Raw genomic sequence first — 18,331 nt, 5'->3', positions numbered from 1 at the left:
CAGTGACCCCCCAGGACTGAGGAGGTGGCCCCAGGACAGAGGAGGTGACCCCAGGAATGAGGCGGTGACCCCAGGACTGAGGAGGTGGCCCCAGGACAGAGGAGGTGACCCCAGGAATGAGGCAGTGACCCCAGGACAGAGGAGGTGACCCCAGGAATGAGGCGGTGACCCCCAGGACTGAGGAGGTGACCCCAGGACTGAGGAGGTGGCCCCAGAACTGAGGAGATGACCCCAGGACTGAGGAGGTGACCCCCAGGAATGAGGAGGTGACCCCAGGACTGAGGAGGTGACCCCAGGACTGAGGAGGTGGCCCCAGGACAGAGGAGGTGACCCCCAGGACTGAGGAGGTGACCCCAGGAATGAGACAGTGACCCCAGGACTGAGGAGGTGGCCCCCAGGAATGAGGAGGTGACCCCAGGACTGAGGAGGTGACCCCCAGGACTGAGGAGGTGGCCCCAGGACAGAGGAGGTGACCCCCAGGACTGAGGAGGTGACCCCAGGACTGAGGAGGTGTCCCCAGGAATGAGGCAGTGACCCCAGGACTGAGGAGGTGGCCCCAGGACTGAGGAGGTGACCCCCAGGACTGAGGAGGTGGCCCCCCAGGACTGAGGAGGTGACCCCAGGACTGAGGAGGTGACCCCCAGGACTGAGGAGGTGGCCCCCCAGGAATGAGGAGGTGACCCCAGGACTGAGGAGGTGACCCCAGGAAGAGGCGGTGACCCCAGGGCTGAGGAGGTGACCCCCAGGACTGAGGAGGTGGCCCCCCAGGACTGAGGAGGTGGCCCCAGGACAGAGGAGGTGACCCCAGGAATGAGGCGGTGACCCCAGGACTGAGGAGGTGGCCCCAGGACTGAGGAGATGACCCCAGGAATGAGGCGGTGACCCCAGGACTGAGGAGGTGACCCCCAGGACTGAGGAGGTGGCCCCAGGACTGAGAAGGTGGCCCCAGGCCTGAGGAGGTGGCCCCAGCACTGAGGAGGTGACCCCAGGACTGAGGCGGTGACCCCCCAGGACTGAGGCAGTGACCCCAGGAATGAGGCGGTGACCCCAGGACTGAGGCAGTGACCCCAGGAATGAGGCAGTGACCCCAGGACTGAGGAGGTGACCCCCCCAGGAATGAGGCAGTGACGCCAGGACTGAGGAGGTGACCCCAGGAATGCGGAGGTGGCCCAGGTCCAGCTGGTGTGTTCTTTAGTGACTTCAGCTCCAGACTGGCTCTGAAATGGTGTCAAGCAGATTTCCTGTGTAACAGAAGTGATACGGATCCCCATGTGGCGCTGCCTGGAGCCACAGGCATGGCCAGTGGGATGTCCCCTGAGTGAAGGCTGTCCCCTGTCCATCTCCCTGCAGAATGGCCTGACGCCCCTGCATGTGGCCGTGCACCACAACCACCTGGACATTGTCAAGCTGCTGCTGCCCCGGGGCAGCTCCCCACACAGCCTGGCCTGGGTAAGCCTCCTGGCCCCCACCCCGTCCCCACCCTGTCCCCACCCTGTCCCCACCCCGGGACAGCAGCCGGCCGCCACCCCTCAGGTGCAGCCCGATTACCTGCAGTGCGATGGCTGCTGACTGGGAACCGGAGCGGACCGGGAAGTGGGGAACACTTCTCAGCCACAGGTCACCTCGCAGATGTGGAGCTCGTTTTACACAACTAATGTGTACCCCAAACTGGTGTCAGAGGTCAGCATGTACAGTGTGCTCGTGGATTCCGGGACCAGGGCCACACCTGGAGAATATTCAGGGCTGGGGGTGAACTCACCAGAACCTTGGAGCGAGGAACCAGTCTTGAATGCGGAGTCTCCCCCCAAATCTGTTTCTCTCTGGAGTTCCGGCTCTGAGATGGTGCCGTTTCTGTACACACGTTACACATCGAGGTGTGGCCGGCGTGCACCCTCACACCAGCCCCTGAGATGCTCAGAGCCATGGGTGGTGCATCGCCCCTGAGGGACCCGGAGTGTAGAGAGTAGATGGGGCTTATGTAAGAGTGGACTGAGAAGACGCTGTACGAGGTACAGGGATAAAGCTGGGCGCGAGGATCATTTTGGGGGGACAGGCCGTCTCCTGTGGGTGAGAAGGTGTGCAGGGTCTGTGAGGGGAGGGGGGCCGAGGGGGCTGGTGGCCACGCAGATGAGGGGCGAGGAGAGGGGGCAGGGCTCGGGTGCAAAGGACATCGCGGTCCCTGAGCGTACCACAGTGCTCAGCCCTGTGGCAGGAGGGAGCCATGGGTGGGTCAGAGTGTGATTCCAGCCGACACCTGCTGACGTCCATGGGGGCGCAGGGAAAGTCAGGGCGGGGCTTCAGTTCCCCTCTCAGAATGGATGCTCATCTGAATTTTACAGCCTCACTTTCCTGCAGACGCAGCATCTCCCAGACACCTCTTCTCCTTGGGCTCTGGTCCCGCGCTGTTGTAGCAGAGCCCACATCACTGTGTAGACAGCGTGCAGCCCTGCTGGGACATGACTTACTCCTGCTTCTAAAAATAAAACGCTGGACTCACACCGCTCCTTATATAAAAGAAATCAGAACCAGGCTCATGGTATTTAAAGGGAGCTTTATCCAAGCACAAACCCTGCACAGATGGGTTTTGTTTGCATGGCAAAAAATAGTTTCCAAAGCAGTCTGGCAATTTTGTAGAATCTCACATGCAAGTCTCTCTGCACCCAAACCAAACCCACCCCTTTCTAATTTTGATGCTAATGTTGTTTTAATGTTTAGGCAGATCTCTCTCTAGTGTGCACATTCCTCTGGACGAGCTCATTTCCTTGGGAAAGAGGAGCCTTTTACTGGCTCACACTGTTCCTGAATCTTCCCCCCACCACCACCCTGACTCTCCTGCCTCCCTGCCCCTCGTCCTTGTCACCTACAGAAGGTCATTCATTCCCTGTAGTCCCAGCTTGGAGAAAGCTCACAGGGGTTGGTCCCTGATCTGAGACTGACGGTCGTTCTTGTGTCTTGGTTTTAACTGCGGGTCACCTGGCAGCCTGACCTGGACGGGATGCCGTTCTTCCAGTGCGGACATCCTCCATTGCCCAAGGGGCCTGGACTCCTGATAATGCTAACGTGATAAGTACTCAAGTTCCTGTCCTTTGTTCAGTAAAAGATGCCCTAATAGTCCTTGCTTCCGTGCAGGGAATGGAAGGCAAGCTGCAGTCGGCACCCTAGGTGAGCAGCAGCCTCACCCCATTTCATCCTGACTTGGGAGCTTGTTACGAATGCAGAATCTGGGGCCCCCCAGTCAGAATCTGCACTTTGCCACGATCCCAAGTGATTTCATACACATTCAAGTTTGAGAAGCACAGCTCCAGCTAAAAGACCTGGGCTCTGGAGTCGGAAGATTCTCTGATACTCAGAGAGAAGGATCTCCATTTGGGGATGACTCCAAATCTCAGGCCTGATCCACTGAACCATACCTCTTTTCTTTGCTCCCTTTTGATACAGTACAAAACTCATTTTGCTTAATTAATTTTATTACAGTCAAAATGCCAATCTTGTCAGGGGAACACAACCTACAAAGAATTTAATGTTTTCTCATAACATAATCAAATTTAAAAGGAGGAACAGTAGGATGAATCATCTTACATAATTACTCAGAGAGAATGATTTTTATTATTCAATTCATTCTTTGGGTAGATGACAACTTTCCTTTCCCCAAAATCTACTTTGCAGACAGACGGATCTCACCCTGTCCCCCAGTGCTTTAAACTGGGATTTTACTGTATTGGTCGGCCCCTTTTTTTCTGTTTCTTTTCCCTGATCAGTGGATCCTGGCAGAATCAGAAATGTTGGTTTCCACAATAAGGCAGTGGCTGGCAAAGGAGATTCAGTTCTGTGGGATGGCCAGAAGGATGCTGGCCGTGGCAGGAGACCATATGCCTTATGCCATCTGCTCTGGGACTGGGTGGGCATATGCTTGGAAACTCCTGGGTCCGGCACAGGGGTCCTCAGGCCTGGCATCCCCCTTAGCCCTGAATGCTTTGTGGCCGACAACATCAGCCTTACCTATATGCTTGTTGGAAATGCAGAGTCCAGGGCCTCCCTATACCGTCTGAGTCAGAATCTGCATTTTACGGAGATTCCAAGTGGAATCTTGCTCCAGTTGAAAGAACCTGGAATCTGGAGTCACAAGACCAGACTTGGGTTCTCTGTTGTTTCACTTACTATGTGACACTAGAAAAGGTGTTTAACCTCTCCGAGAACTGGCTTCTTTATCCAGAAAGCAGGGTAGTAATAAAAATGCCTGTCTTACTTGCTGTACGTGGGTTGCAGTGAAGCTCAAAAAGGGTAATGTAGGTGGAAGTGGTTTCCAACAGTGATAATCAAAGTAGGCTGCCTGCAGTGGGGTATGGAGTTTGCTCCCATGCACTGCTTCCTTCATTGAGAAAGTCTTCCTCCCAAGACAAAGGGGAAAGGAAAGCCAGCTGCATAGAGAGTGCACAGTGACGTAGCTGATTTACTGTGGGACCAATCTCCTCATCTCATAACGGACTTAACAGATTTGTGAACCAGGGCACTGCAAAACCATACAAAGGTTTTATTAATTTTATATCTCAATTTTGGAAAGCACCTTCACATATATTATCATATGTGATCCATTCAACAACTTTAAGAACAAGGTAGATGTTACTGTCCTCTTACAATGGCTTAAAAAATACGAAAGGAAGTCTAGTTGACCATCTTGCCCCTAGTCACATGGCCGGTTAAAGTGGACCAAGGACTGACTCCACAGCCCCAGGTCCCTTGCTGGGGACATGTACTCTTAACACCACCTGCCTGAAGCCACCAGGCCCAGGGGGAGCTCTTGGCCCAACATCACGAGGAGAGAAGGGCTCTGTTCCTTTTCCTCTATGAACTGGCTTTGGGGGGCATGTTTCTTACTGTAGGAAAGAGGGCATGGAAGCCTTTCATTTACTTGTGTGCCTAGCTTGCTGGGTGTTCTATAGGCCTGCTGCCTGGCTGAATCCTAGCATCTGTTGGGGACAGAGCACCTTGTGCACAGAAGATAGATGGAGAGAACGGGTAGGGCATTTGCTGGCTCTGGGAGCCTCTCCAAACCAAATGGACTCGGTTGGTTGGTTTGTTTACTGAAACGGCCCTCCCAGGTGACACCAGCCCTGAACCAGGCCTCCTGGCCCCTCCTCAGAGGATCTAAAACATAAGGCATGTGCTAAGCTTGTCAACTCAGCACTCCTGTAACCAGGCTCTGGTGGCCCCTTCTGTTTCAGAACGGCTACACCCCTCTGCACATCGCTGCCAAGCAGAACCAGATGGAGGTGGCCCACAACCTGCTGCAGTACGGGGGCTCGGCGAACGCAGAGTCCATGCAAGGCGTGACACCCCTCCACCTGGCGGCCCAGGAGGGTCACGCGGACATGGTGGCTCTCCTGCTCTCCAAACAGGCCAACGGCAACCTGGGCAACAAGGTAAACACGTGTCTGCAAATATCCCTACAGACTCAATCACATTGGGGGGTCAGCTGACGACACACTGCATCTCAGGATCAAGCACCTGCTGTGTGCCCCGGTTCTGAATCAGGTGATGCGCACGCACACGCGCACGTGCGTGTGTGTGTGTGTGTGTGTGTTCGTTGCAGTGTGTGGGCTTCTCTCTAGTTGTGGCGCATGGGCTCAGTAGTTGCGGCTCGCGGGCTTTAGTTGCCCCGTGACATGTGGGATCTTAGATCCCCAACCAGGGCTCAAACCCGCGTCCCCTGCACTGGAAGGTGGATTCCTAACCACTGGACCACCAGGGAAGTCCCCCTGTGTAGGTTTTATCTCCATTTTGTAAATGAATAAACAAGTTCAGAAAGGTTGCTTATTCCAAGATTGCAGGACCCCCAGCCTACCTGATGCCAAAGCTTTGGCTGGTCCTTTCTAGAGAGGTTGACTCAAGAATCTACAAAAAGATCGCTACTGAAATCCATTGCATGCTTTCCCAAGTATAGGCCAGTGTCTACATTCAGGAATGTACTAAGTAAGCTGGGACTAAATATTCTTTTTCTGTGAGGAAGATATTGTTTTCAGTGCCAACCTGTCCCTTCAATGGAGTCTCAGTCCAGGGACTGTTGACGTGTGAGCAGGAAACCCTCTATGTGGTGTACCTGGCATGTGGGAGGATGGGCGTGGGAGCTGTTTCCCAGGGGACACCCTCATGGTTTTCGTCAGCTTCTCAAAAGAACGCATGACCCAAGAAAGACTAAGAGTCACTTCTTTTGTTAAACACCAATTTTATTGAAATATAATTCACATACCATAAAATTCGCTCTTTTGAACTGTACTGTTCGGTGGTTTTTTTGGTATATTTGCAGAATTGGACAAACGCCACCACTGTCTAACTGTAGAACTTTTCCATCACCCCCAAAGGAAGTCTCAGACCCATTAGCAGCCACAGCCCATTTCCCTCAAACCCCAATCCCCTGGCAACTAATCTACTCTCTGTCACTATGAATTTGCCTGTTCTGGACCTTTCGTACAAATGGAATCATACGATATGAAGAGTCACTTCTTTAGACGACAAATGAACATAATACAGTTTCAGAAAGGCAAGCATTTTGAGGGTAACCTAAGATTTCTTAAAAGCGTGTGGATCCATTGGCTCTATCTGGACAGCTTTGGACAGGTGACCCCCAGGAGGGAACTGTTAGGGCAGGACCATTATGTTGGACAGGACTCTTGGTTCCTTGCTGGTGCCATTTAAATGAGCCAGGAGGAGAATGGGGGTGCCCTGCCCTGAGACATCCCCACTCATCCACATCCACACTCACCAGTCAGGTTACTGTGTTATCCCAAGGATCAGGCAAGGCACCCGGACGCTTGTGACCGACCCAGGACCTGTTCTTATGTGGGCAGCCCCACCTGCCTGCGCAGGCTTCAGCTAGGCAGGCGCACCACTGGGCCTCCCATCAGCCTGGGGGGAAGCGCAGACGGCAGGGGAGGGCGAGTGGAGTCTCTGGAGAGGGGGCAGGCCCTGCCCACTGGCTCCGATGACAGAGGAGCTGCAGCCCTGTTTGCCCCACGGTTAGTAAGGTGTATTGAGCGGGCTCCGGGGGAGGGAAGCCTTTCCTGGCATTTTTGCGTGAATGCGCACGTGTCAGTCAAGATCGCTGAAGCATCACCATCCTCGTGAGAAAGCTGTGATGAAAACTCCAAGAATCTGGGGGTTTCGGTCCCAGCAGGATCCTCCACCCTGTTTACTGGCTGGGATGTGCTGATCACAGGCTGCGTTTAAATGTCACGTCGTGGTTTACAATGCATTTTCGTCTGTTTTCTCAAGTGAGCCCTCCTTTGCCCTTGAGATTCGTCAGTTATAATCCCGATTTTCTCGATAAGCAAACCAAGGCTTTGAAGCTCATCTCGAGTCATGGAAATAGGAAATGTTACCACTGGAAAGGATCATAAAGTTCACATAGTTCAGAGATCAGCAAACTACGGCCTGGGGTCCAAATCTGGCCCACCACTTGTTTGTACAAATAAAGTTTTATTGGAACCCAGTCATGCCCATTCATTTACGTGTTGGCATAGCTGCTTTCTCACTATAACTGACGGAGCTGGGTAGTTGCAAGAGAGACACAAGCCTAAAATATTGACCATCTGGCCCTTAACAGAAACTGTTGCTGACCTCTGATTCAGTCTAACCACCTCATATTTTAGTTAAGGATGGGGGGGGCGGGGCTAGAAGAGCTTGTCTAAGGTCAAACAACTGGTTGGAGCGTGCAAAGCCAAGTTCGACTCGCAAACCTCAGTGCTCTTTCAGTGTCGCCTGGAATTCTTTCCTGGCTCCAAGCTGATGAACTGCTTTTCCTTTCCAGAGTGGACTCACTCCCCTTCATCTGGTCGCACAAGAAGGTCACGTTCAAGTGGCAGACGTGCTGATCAAACATGGTGTCACGGTGGATGCCACCACCCGGGTAAGGCCAGCAGCCGGCACTCTGTCCACGGGGACTCCCCTCTTCCCCCTGCACCCACAGGCCTCCCCACTCCGGCCTCCGTCACTGGTCCATCTGAGGATACTTGATACCCCGAGGACCCAGTGGCCCATTCCTGTCTGCCACTTCCTAGGGGCGGCAGTGGAGTTTGAGGACCCCATGCCAATGGGCTCACTTTCCAGTGGGGAGTCTAAAAAGTTGGCTAGACCTTTGATCCTCTGTAGTGAAAAGAAGTTTAATCATGATTCCAAGCCCTGTCTTACATGAGCAAGGTATCAAAATGTCAGGATGCGCTGGAAAATTCCGCCCCTTCTACTCCGGCATTTGGCTTAAAGCAGGTCAGCATTCTTTGAGCCTCTGTGTGTGCAGGGAGCTCCGGGGGTGGGGGTTGGGTGGAGGATGACCCAGTGCCCAGCGCACAGTGCAGTGAGCCTCAAGGCATCTGCAGATGACATAAGAGGCAGGAAGGGACAGCCGGTGTGATATGTGGTGCAAGGGGGCTTCTCGTGAACCCATGGAGCACAGAGGGAGGAGAGGGTGTTTCCATTTGGTGGAAGGAAGAGGCTTCCTGGAACAAGTGGCATTTTGTTCCTTTTCACCAAAAGGCAACTGTATTCAAAGGAAGGGACAGAGTGACGCCCCTGTAGCTCCAGCCCCTTCCAGTGTTCCTCAAGCACATCGGGCAGCAGTGTGACGTTGAAGCCTCCCTGAGAAAAATCCAGGGACATATTTTATCCCCAGCTGCCTATAGCTTCAAAAGGAACCTGCTTTAAACTCAAGAATGTTCTGGATCTTTGAGGCTTCTTTTGTGGGCCTGGTTTAGTCTTTTGGGGTCCTGCCCTGAGAGATCTTATGTTGTGGGTTAGAACTTGGGGGTCCCAAAGCCATCCCATCACTCCAGGTCCAGCCTGCAGAGTCTGGGTCCAGATCATCTCTGGGACCGGGCTCCCCAGGGACACTTAGGAGCCCAGAGAGCCTTGGCTTGTTGGCGTTTGGAGGGAGCATTAAAATAGTCAGCAGAATGGCTTTCTTGACAATTACCTCCTCTGCAGACAAAAGTCAAATGAATAAATGCCCAAAGCCACCGATATCTAGCCATGGCCAGTTCCTATAAGTTCCATTACGGTACAACTCTGTAACCTAGACAGCTTTTTGGGGAGGTTTTCAGTGGGATTTCAGCTTTCTAGTGGAAATAGGTGTGCAAGGCAGGTCTTGTCTGGGTCGGCAGTGATCTCTGCACTGCTGTCTGTGCTCGTCTGAGTCTGCTACCCCCCCGGGGTCTGCTGGCGGCTCCCTCCTTCTGGGGGTGACCCTTTTTGGCTTCTGTAACACGGGCCTCTCCTGGCTTTCCTCCCTCCTCTTTGCTGCTCCCTCCCCGTCCTCTTTTCTGACCTCCCTGTAAGTACTGCCTCAGTCCATGGGCCCCACTTTTTCTCTCCACACTTATCCTGGGGGACCTCTCTCACCTCCAAGACTTTCAACTCCCCTCAGGTGCCTCCTTGCCTTGCCCTCTTCCCCGGGCTCAGTGTCGGGTTTCCAGTCACCTACTTAACCTCTCCACTTGGGTCTCTCCTAGTCATCTCACACTGCACTTGACTGACACCGAGCCCTGTCCCTCCCAGGCCCGTGGTGCCCCACTGCCGACCTTGCAAAGGGCCTCCTCGTCCATCCTCTCTTTCAGTCACCGCTGTCGTGAGACTTTCATTCCCGTCCAGCTCAGAATGGCTCGTGGTGTCCCCCGAAGCCTTGCTGGTCACCCTGTCTCCTCTCTTGCTTTCCAGATGGGTTACACTCCACTCCACGTGGCGAGCCATTATGGGAATATCAGGCTGGTGAAGTTCCTGCTACAGCACCAGGCGGACGTCAATGCCAAGACTAAGGTACTGGGATGCCTGAGAGCAGTGCCAAGTTCAGATGCAGCCAGGGTCACTCCGGGCGCACTTGGGGCCCCACCACAACTTTCAGCTTTGACGCTGGAGGAGGAAATGGGGAAAATGCCTTTCTACGGTGCACACAGAAGACGCACTCGCTCTGTGGCAGGTGGGCAGTGCTTTCTCTCGTAGCTAGCTCATCCTGCCAAACGTCTGCCTGCTTTACAGCTCGGATACAGTCCCCTGCACCAGGCAGCTCAACAAGGCCATACAGACATCGTGACACTGCTTCTCAAGAATGGTGCTTCCCCAAACGAGGTCAGCTCGGTAAGTACCCGCCCGGTTCCTGATTTCAGAGACCTGCTCTCACGGGCAGCCCCATGCGATATCCCTTCACCAGGGAAGCTCGGGTCATCCTCCTGTGCGTCTGGGGCCTGGGGCTCCCCAGGGCGTGGGCTGTTGGGATTAGTTCCTCCTTCTGGAAGACAGAAGGTTATCCTGGTAGCACTGTTTCCCCTCCCCCTTTTTATGTTTTTTAAAATATTGTCAAAACCCTTTCTGAAATCTGTGGGAGTGAACAAAGCCAAATGTCTTGAGTGGTGTGTGAGGTTTGGGGGCCTCGGGGTCTTCAGCCATGTCCGTGGTCACAGTTCAGGGTGAACTTCCTGCCCTGGATAACGCGATTGTCAGCTTTACTAGGTTATCGCCGCGGCCGCTTCCAGCTCAGCAAGCATGCAGGCCTTTGATTGTAGGTGCGGTTGCTGAAACCGTGTAACTGTGGATGGGGCTGAATCGGAGCGGGGCACACCCTGGGACCAGAGAACTTAGAAGAAGAGAAAGCCTCAGTATCCGTTTAGTGTCACTTAGCTCTGCCTTTTAAAATCAGAGTAGAAATAGGCCCCTCCCCTGTTTCTGGTGACTCGTGATTTCTGATTGGCCTGAGAAGAGTTCACTGAAGTATGTGGATTACTTTGACTATTTGAATGCTCAGTAACTGACACCCAAAGAACCAGCCTTGGGAGCCATGGGCAGTACTGCCCGGTGCCCTCCTATTCCTACAACTGCATCTGGTGCCCCCCTGACCCTGACCTTCCCTCTGGCTCTCCTCTTGGCCACCCTTGACTTTGGTGGTAAGATCTCCCCTGCTCCCATTCAAGGCTCGCGCACCGTGGCCTCCTCTCACCCTGCAGCGTCGCTGCGGGCGTCGGCGACACACATCTGGGCCCACGCGTGTGCAGGGGTCTTGCTCTGGGTATGAACGATTGGGGCGTGAGCTCGGTCTGACCTCGCCCTCCCTCTACTGTTCTCCCCAGAATGGAACCACACCTCTGGCCATAGCCAAGCGCTTGGGCTACATTTCTGTAACAGACGTGCTCAAGGTTGTCACCGATGAAACCAGTGTCGCGGTACGTCTGCTCCTCCCCTGCACCCCTACCCCGGACACACACAGCCTGGCCGCAGGGCGCCCCTTGGGGTACCCCGGGAAAGGGAGCCTAGGTGTCCTAGGATTCCCGCGGGAAGCTCAGAGCCAAAAGAATTGGGGACGGGGCACGGGGGGGCGGGCCTCCTCCTTCATCAGGCGGGTCTTTACTGCCACCTAGCGGCCGGAGGAGTAGGGGCCGCCACCAGACCGGAGCGGGCAGCCCTGGATGGGACTGGGGGCAGGTACCAGGCGCCGGGAAGCTGGGGTTCCGTTCATCCCTCTGCGGTTCCTGCCAGACCCCAGAGACCCTCTTAGCTGCCATTTTCTTCATTTGGGACAAACATCCTTTGCCGTCTCCTTCCTGTCTCCACACTCATAACCAGGTAACTGCTGAATGGGTGAAAGGGCCCACTGCTGTGTTTGGGTTGAAGTCTTTGCTTTTTCTCCTTTTAGTTGGTCAGCGACAAGCACCGGATGAGCTTCCCCGAGACGGTGGATGAGATCCTGGACGTCTCTGAAGATGAAGGTACAGGCTGGGATCAACACCGCGTCCGGGTCAAGTCAGGCTGAAAGGGGTGGTCGGGGCTCTGAACACTCCGGGTGGGGGGGACCCCCTGCTGCCGCCCCGGGGCACCTGACAGCATGCCCACCTCTGCCGACCTAGTCGGAGCTGGACAGAACCACGCTCTAAAGATGCTGTCCATTATCCAAAAGACCCCTTTAATGTGATTTTAGAAGAAGGAAATCTACATCGCAGGCATTAAAATATAAAATCCCACAAAGTTTCACAAATACGTGTGTGTCTGCCTATATCATACAAGGACTGTGATTCAACTCAGTCAACTCTCAGAGCTGTAAGGAACTGTCATAAAATTCCACTTGGTGTGTTCCTTGTGCTTTGAACAAAGCTTGTTTCATTTAAAATCTGGAAGAATTGCTTTTCATAAGCTGCTCTTCTAACCACCCGCTGGGTCGACAGTCAGTCATTATGAAATGACTATAGTTTCAACTTCTGTGGCCACCGGTACTTATGGCATTTTTCCTGCCCCAGGCAAGCCTGTCTTCCCACTTAACTTGGAAGAGAAAGATCGTGATAAAAAAAAGGGTGGGGCTGGGTCAGATTTCTCTCTGGCCCCTTGCATATCAGTAAACCAGGGGTCATGTAGTTTTGTCAACTAGGCGATGAAAGCTCTCCTGTATCCCCTTTGATGATATGCCTCTTAATTTAAGTGACTTCAATCCTATCCATCCTTAAACTTGGCTCTTCTTTGCTTTCCAGGAACTGCTCATATAACTATAATGGGTATGAAACACTTTCTGTTCCCTGTGGTCCATTCTCACAAGTGCATTTCACTCTAAGCAATCCAAGATCTCACTAATCCATCCCTGGTTTTCATAACAATCAGAGCTTGACTAAAACAGGAAATTTCCATCCGTAAATCCCTGCCCTGGCGGGCGGCTCCAACCTGTCCATGTCTGTGTCTGTGCCCATGCCACTGTGTCTGTGATCATAACTGCATGAGCTGCTGTGATTCCATCCTGTCGGCTCCAGATCACAACGCCAGGACACACACTGCTGAGGGGCAGTAAGGGACCCTGCAAGGTCCAGGGCTCCAACTCCAGTTCAAGGAGGCGAGAGAAACAAAGAGGCAGTCTGGTTTGCAGACAGACTTTGAACCTCCTGGTGATGCGCTTAGGAAATAATGAGGGTTCAGCCGCCATGGTTATTAAAGTTCCTAGAGCCTCTCAAAATGGATGGGTTTGGTTCCACAGTCGTTTATTCTTCTGTCGCGTGTGGTGTGGAAAAGAACAGAAGCACCTCTTTCTTTGGTGTCACTGCACACGCCACAAGGGCTGTTTTGAAGTGGAACTTGTCAGGCAAAAAAAGTTCTTTTTTTTTGAGGGAACTGTTTTCTTCTCCAAAGCCTGGTGCAGACTAAGATATCAGGGGCTGGCTGCCCCACTCCGGGTACCAGGGCTGGAGGAACAGGGTCAGGGCTGGTTGAAGATGTTGCTATGGTCCTCCTGGAGCATCTGAGACCTTCCCCCACTCCTCGGGGGTGAGCGTTGAGAAGAGCAGCAGATTCCCTCTTTTCTTTTGAAAAAGAAAGAGGGAATCTCCGTCCTGTCACTCACTTAAACTTGTGCGGTTTCAGGGGAAGAACTTGTTGGCTTCAAGGCTGAGAAGCAGGATTCCAGGGATATAGATGAAGAGAAAGAGCTGCTGGATTTTGTGCCGAAGCTGGACCAAGTGTAAGTAATGCTCACGCCGGGGCAGGTCAAGGTCCACCCCGGGGACTGAGTAGGAAGATTCCAGAGCTGGAAGGTTCCAGGAAGGCCGAGCCCGGACGGAGTGCTGGTCCAGCACCTTAGGATGAGCTAGCCCTGCACCAGGGGTGCCAGACAGGCGCAGAGGTCTCTCCTACCGCAAGCCACCCTCTCAGGGGTCCCTGCCCACCACTGTTCTTTCTCTCCTCGCTCAGTCTCCATACCCCTCCCCCTCTCACACACTCAGCTTCTCACCAGAAAAAATCCACCAAGGGAGATTGCGATTAGAAACCATTGCCAAAAAAGGGGGTGTGTGTCATTGTGGGATTATATGAAATCATGTGTGGGAAACTTTTGAAAATTGCAAAGCACTACAGAATTTTTAAAAGCTTTCATTCAATTAAAAGAATTTAAATAATAAAAAAAAGAAAGGAACTTTTGCCAAGCTGGCCTCAGAGGCCGGCCACGTCCCTCCGTCGGCCTGTCCATTAGGGAAGACCCACGGAGGGTTTGTGTCTGCCGGTGTTTCTCATTCCTCCCTGAGATGCTGTGAGCTATTGCGATGTGGGTGCATCGCCACACCCGGGGACTTTGTGGATGAATCTAAAAGCGACAACTTTCTAGAGACACTGAGCCCTTGGTATTTTCTGAAAAGACAGACGTGTGCCAGCTTGGTCCCAGGGCTTATACAAAATAGGGCAATGGACCAAGGAGAAGGAAAACTATGATTAGTATTTACTGAACTTCGTTTAGAAAGAAACTTGAGACTCGGACCCTGACCATGGAGAACCTACAGATATATTGGTAGAATCAAAACACACACCCAGTGGACAGATCGTGGCGCAGAATAAGATGTAATGGCCAGAGCGAGGGTTCCCTCACCAAGGGGTCGAAGGCTGCAGAACAGGGGTGGTGCATGCAGGAAGACTTCCTGGAGGAGGCAGGTCCTTCGCTCAGCCAGGACAGTCAGGCTCTGGGGACAGGCATGGGGGCAGAGGGAGGAGGCTGGTCAGTGTGTGAAGGCCAGGGTGTACCACATGTGCCAGTGGGGTTCAAGTGGTGGCGAGCGGTCCGATCGGATAGGTGATCCTGGGGGTACAGAAGTGTTTCACTAAGGCCTTCCATGGGAGAGGGGGCCTACTCATAAGGATCATCCCTTGATGTCCCAATGTTCTCGGCACACAGGGTGGAATCCCCAGCCATCCCTCGGATTCCTTGCGTCACACCCGAGACAGTGGTGATCAGATCTGAAGAGCCAGAGCAGGTAAGAAGCATCCTTTCTCTTACTTCGCCTCGGCAGGGAGCAGGTCCCCTGGACAGTGATTGTTTTGAGACGACCTGCAGGACAATAGGAACTCATAGCTGAAAGCTGGCAGCGTTTACCAAGCCCCGCAGGTCCCAGATTCCACGTGTTCTTGGTGGCACTTGTGCTGTCAGTGCTCTTATCCTAGCTATTGATGATCTGGGTCTCCGAGAGCCCAAGGGCGCGTGGGACACCCTCACGCTGGTCTCAGTGGGGCTGAGAACTGACTCCAGAAGTTTTGGCTCTGATGCCCATGTTCTCGGGGCCACAGCCCCTGAGCACACGCCTTATGCACCTGTTGGGGCCAAGGGTCCCGGCGCCAGAGAGGGAGCCTGAGGCTGCATCTGCTCTTCTGTGAAGCTGCGGGCGACTCTGGAACTCTGAACTTTTTTTCTTTCACGTCCATAAAAAAAGGGGACAGTTTCTGCCTCACCTTCCTCAAGGGATTACCGGGTGCTTAAAATACCAATACAGATGGAAAGAGGACGTCAAGGAGAGCTGTTCCCGGCGTGGGCTGTTACTGATTACAATACCCTATTTTGTGGCTTCCCTGGATGCCACCTGAATTTGTCTCCAAGATCGGTGGGATGGTTTAAAACAATGTAATTCCTCTTGGTTTAATTTTAGGCCATTTGGCACTTATTCACCTGGGCAAAGGGGTTTTCTAGGGTAAAAAGAAAGCAGTGTGGTGTTTGAAGGTTGGGACTGGCCACCCTGAGGCCCGATCACCGAGCCGGGCTTGTCCGTTTTCCAGATGAGGCTGGTCTCTTCCCCTGCCGCTGAAGGCACGCGCGTCCCCTCGACCCGAAAGTGGCACCAGGCGGAGGCGGCTGTGACGCCGTCCAATCCGCCGTTCCACCCTCGGGCACATCATAGTGGTGTGACGTTGGTGTCACGCCCCGGGTGGCATTTGGGAGACCCGGTCAAACGTGGCCCTGGGGCTGCTGTGGCACGTTCCCCAGGGGCCGCTGAAGACGACAGTGAGAAGTTCCGAGCGGACCCGGGTCTTGCTGTTCCCTGGCCAACCGTGCCCTGAGTCCTTGCCTAAGTCATGAAGCCGAGGCATGAACCCGAGTCTCCTGGCGTCCCGCTGTGCCCCGTGTGGGGTGGGAGGATGTGGGAGGAGACGGTCCAGCTGGGGAGGGGCTCAGAATGCAGGGAGGGTGACTACCGCAGGGCCCAGCTGTGTGGCGGGAGCCCTTCCAGATCAGAGTCAAGGGGAAGGCTTCACACAGGAGGCGAGAGGCGAAAAATGAACAGGGGCGTCCAGCGAAGGAGAGGGACGTGGGTGTCTGGACCGACGGGGAAGCGAGAGCGAGGGCAGAGTTGAGAAGAAACCTGGAGGGGACCTGCTGGCTTCGTGAGTCCTCACCACGTACGAGGCCTGGGGCGAGGCAGCCCCGTGGTCCCCAAGTCACAACGTCACTGCGAGGAAGGGGCTGTCCCATTTGCAGATGAGGAATAGGGAAAACCCCCGGGACGAGGGTCTGTTTCCCTCGTGCCCCTCGATGCCCCAGGACACGTGGCTTGCCCAGAGCCGAACAGCTCGTAGGCGACGGTGTGGGGGAAGCAACGCCAGCTCTAGTGTGAAACCGAGCTGCGTAGAGCGGAGGGTTCGCGTCAGGGGCGGAGCGGTGGGGACGAACTGGAGGACGCGGGCAGGTCAGGAGCGCACGTGGTGTAGGAGCTGAGACCGAGGCCAGATGGGACGGAGGACTCGCTCCATCGTCCAAAGCTCTGGCCCAGGGTCCCGAGCCAAGGAGAGGCCGTCCGTGTCGGTATGAGGAAGCCCGTGCTTCCTTTTAGACTCCGGGTGAGCTCTGTCCCAATGGGTTGGTAGGGAGTGGGGAGCGCCTCCTACCCTGGGCCCCTTGGTTCACGGCTGAGCCTCCCCGACCTTGGCCGAGACCATCAGCCGTGGCCCGGGGGTGATAGGACAGCTGGCCTTTCTCCCCTCTGCAGGCATCTAAGGAGTATGATGAAGACTCACTGATCCCCAGCAGCCCGGCCACAGAGACCTCAGACAACATCAGCCCGGTGGCCAGCCCTGTGCACACAGGGTAAGTGGCCTGGGAGGGGCTGGCAGCTCTGGCCCTGCTCGCCCACCCAGGAGAAGCCAACACGGACCCGCTGTGCCCTAGGTTCCTGGTGAGCTTCATGGTGGACGCCCGCGGGGGCTCCATGCGGGGCAGCAGGCACAACGGCCTGAGGGTGGTGGTCCCGCCCCGGACGTGCGCAGCACCCACTCGCATCACCTGCCGCCTGGTGAAGCCCCAGAAGCTGCCCACGCCGCCCCCGCTGGCCGAGGAGGAGGGCCTGGCCAGCAGGGTCATCGCCCTGGGCCCCACAGGAGTTCAATTCCTGAGGTGAGAGGTCACTCCCATGCCCCCGACCTGTCCCTGCTGCGCTGCGACCACCCAGCCCCAGCCCAGCCCGGGCAGAGGGGAGGCAGGCCTGCAGCCCGCACCCGTGCTCTCTGTGTCCTGACCGGTCAAAGCCAGGGGTCCATGTGTTCCTTCCACGGCCTGTTCTAGGTACACATAGGAGTCTGTTCCCCAGGGGGAACTTAATGCCCTCAGCGCCTGTATGACACTAGAGGGGGGATGAAGATGGCCCCTTTCGGGGCCCCCAGGGTTTGATTATTTAAGCTCTGAAACGGTCTTCCTAGAAGGCGGCCCTGCAGCATGGCCCCCAAGGACAGGACTGATGGTTTCAGAGCCTCCCTCCTCACCTTTCCCGCAGCAGAAGGGCTTCTCCTTGGAGCTCTGCATCCCTCAGGCGCCACGGGCTCTGTGTTGGAACAGGTCTTGCCCAGGAGGCCCTGCCCTCCCGTCTCCGTCCACAGCCTGTCCCCGCTGCCAAGCTTTCATCCACCGATTGTAAAGCAGCTGTAAAACGCTTTCATGTTGACTTCCCCTTCACATGTAGTCCTCAAAGCCATCCTCCCAAGGAAATGTCCTTTCACACACTGACACAGGAGGAAGCTGAGGCTCAGAGGGGCTGGGTCCCCCATCTAGGATGTCAGGCGGGCCCTCGGGGTCAGGTCCAGGGGCAGCTTTATTCTGCTGAGCCTCGGCTGTGTGGCCATGGCAGGAGAGCCCCCTGTGAACTCAGGTTGAGGCCTGGTGGGTAGCTAGAGGGTCCGGGGGTGGGGGTTCTCTGGAACCTGAGGCAGGTCTGTCCGTCTGTGAGGACCAGGCTGCAGACGGGACAGCCTCTTTCCAGGCAGGACCCGGCTACTCTTCCCTACTGAGCCCATGGCTGCCGCCCACATGGCATGCACACCTGCGTCCGGGCCCCTCTCCACTGTCCCCTGTCCCCCCAGCCCTGTCATCGTGGAGGTCCCCCACTTCGCCTCCCAAGGCCGTGGGGACCGCGAGCTTGTGGTGCTGCGGAGTGAAAACGGCTCCGTGTGGAAGGAACACAAGAACCGCTACGGAGAAAGCTACCTGGATCAGATCCTCAACGGGATGGACGAAGGTGCGCGAGCCCCAGGGATCCGGAGCACGGCCCTCCTCCTGGAGGACGGGGTTTGGGGTTGCACT

At 55.0% G+C, this 18,331-nt stretch overlaps 1 protein-coding gene across 1 annotated transcript in view; it reads left to right on the top strand.

The window, feature by feature from the left end:
• Positions 1-18,331, top strand: part of ANK1 (ankyrin 1) — a 101,139-nt gene that overhangs the window by 41,581 nt on the left and 41,227 nt on the right. The window contains exons 16-27 of the mRNA XM_032618509.1: positions 1,351-1,449; positions 5,223-5,420; positions 7,805-7,903; positions 9,703-9,801; positions 10,021-10,119; positions 11,106-11,198; positions 11,669-11,741; positions 13,372-13,468; positions 14,669-14,747; positions 16,749-16,846; positions 16,928-17,152; positions 18,112-18,266. Coding sequence (XP_032474400.1) covers positions 1,351-1,449; positions 5,223-5,420; positions 7,805-7,903; positions 9,703-9,801; positions 10,021-10,119; positions 11,106-11,198; positions 11,669-11,741; positions 13,372-13,468; positions 14,669-14,747; positions 16,749-16,846; positions 16,928-17,152; positions 18,112-18,266 — 1,414 coding nt within the window. The remainder of the gene's footprint in view (positions 1-1,350; positions 1,450-5,222; positions 5,421-7,804; positions 7,904-9,702; positions 9,802-10,020; positions 10,120-11,105; positions 11,199-11,668; positions 11,742-13,371; positions 13,469-14,668; positions 14,748-16,748; positions 16,847-16,927; positions 17,153-18,111; positions 18,267-18,331) is intronic.

This window comes from Phocoena sinus, chromosome 21 (assembly GCF_008692025.1).
Source record: "Phocoena sinus isolate mPhoSin1 chromosome 21, mPhoSin1.pri, whole genome shotgun sequence".
Lineage (NCBI taxonomy): Eukaryota > Metazoa > Chordata > Mammalia > Artiodactyla > Phocoenidae > Phocoena > Phocoena sinus.
This window is presented reverse-complemented; position numbering and strand designations above follow the sequence as displayed.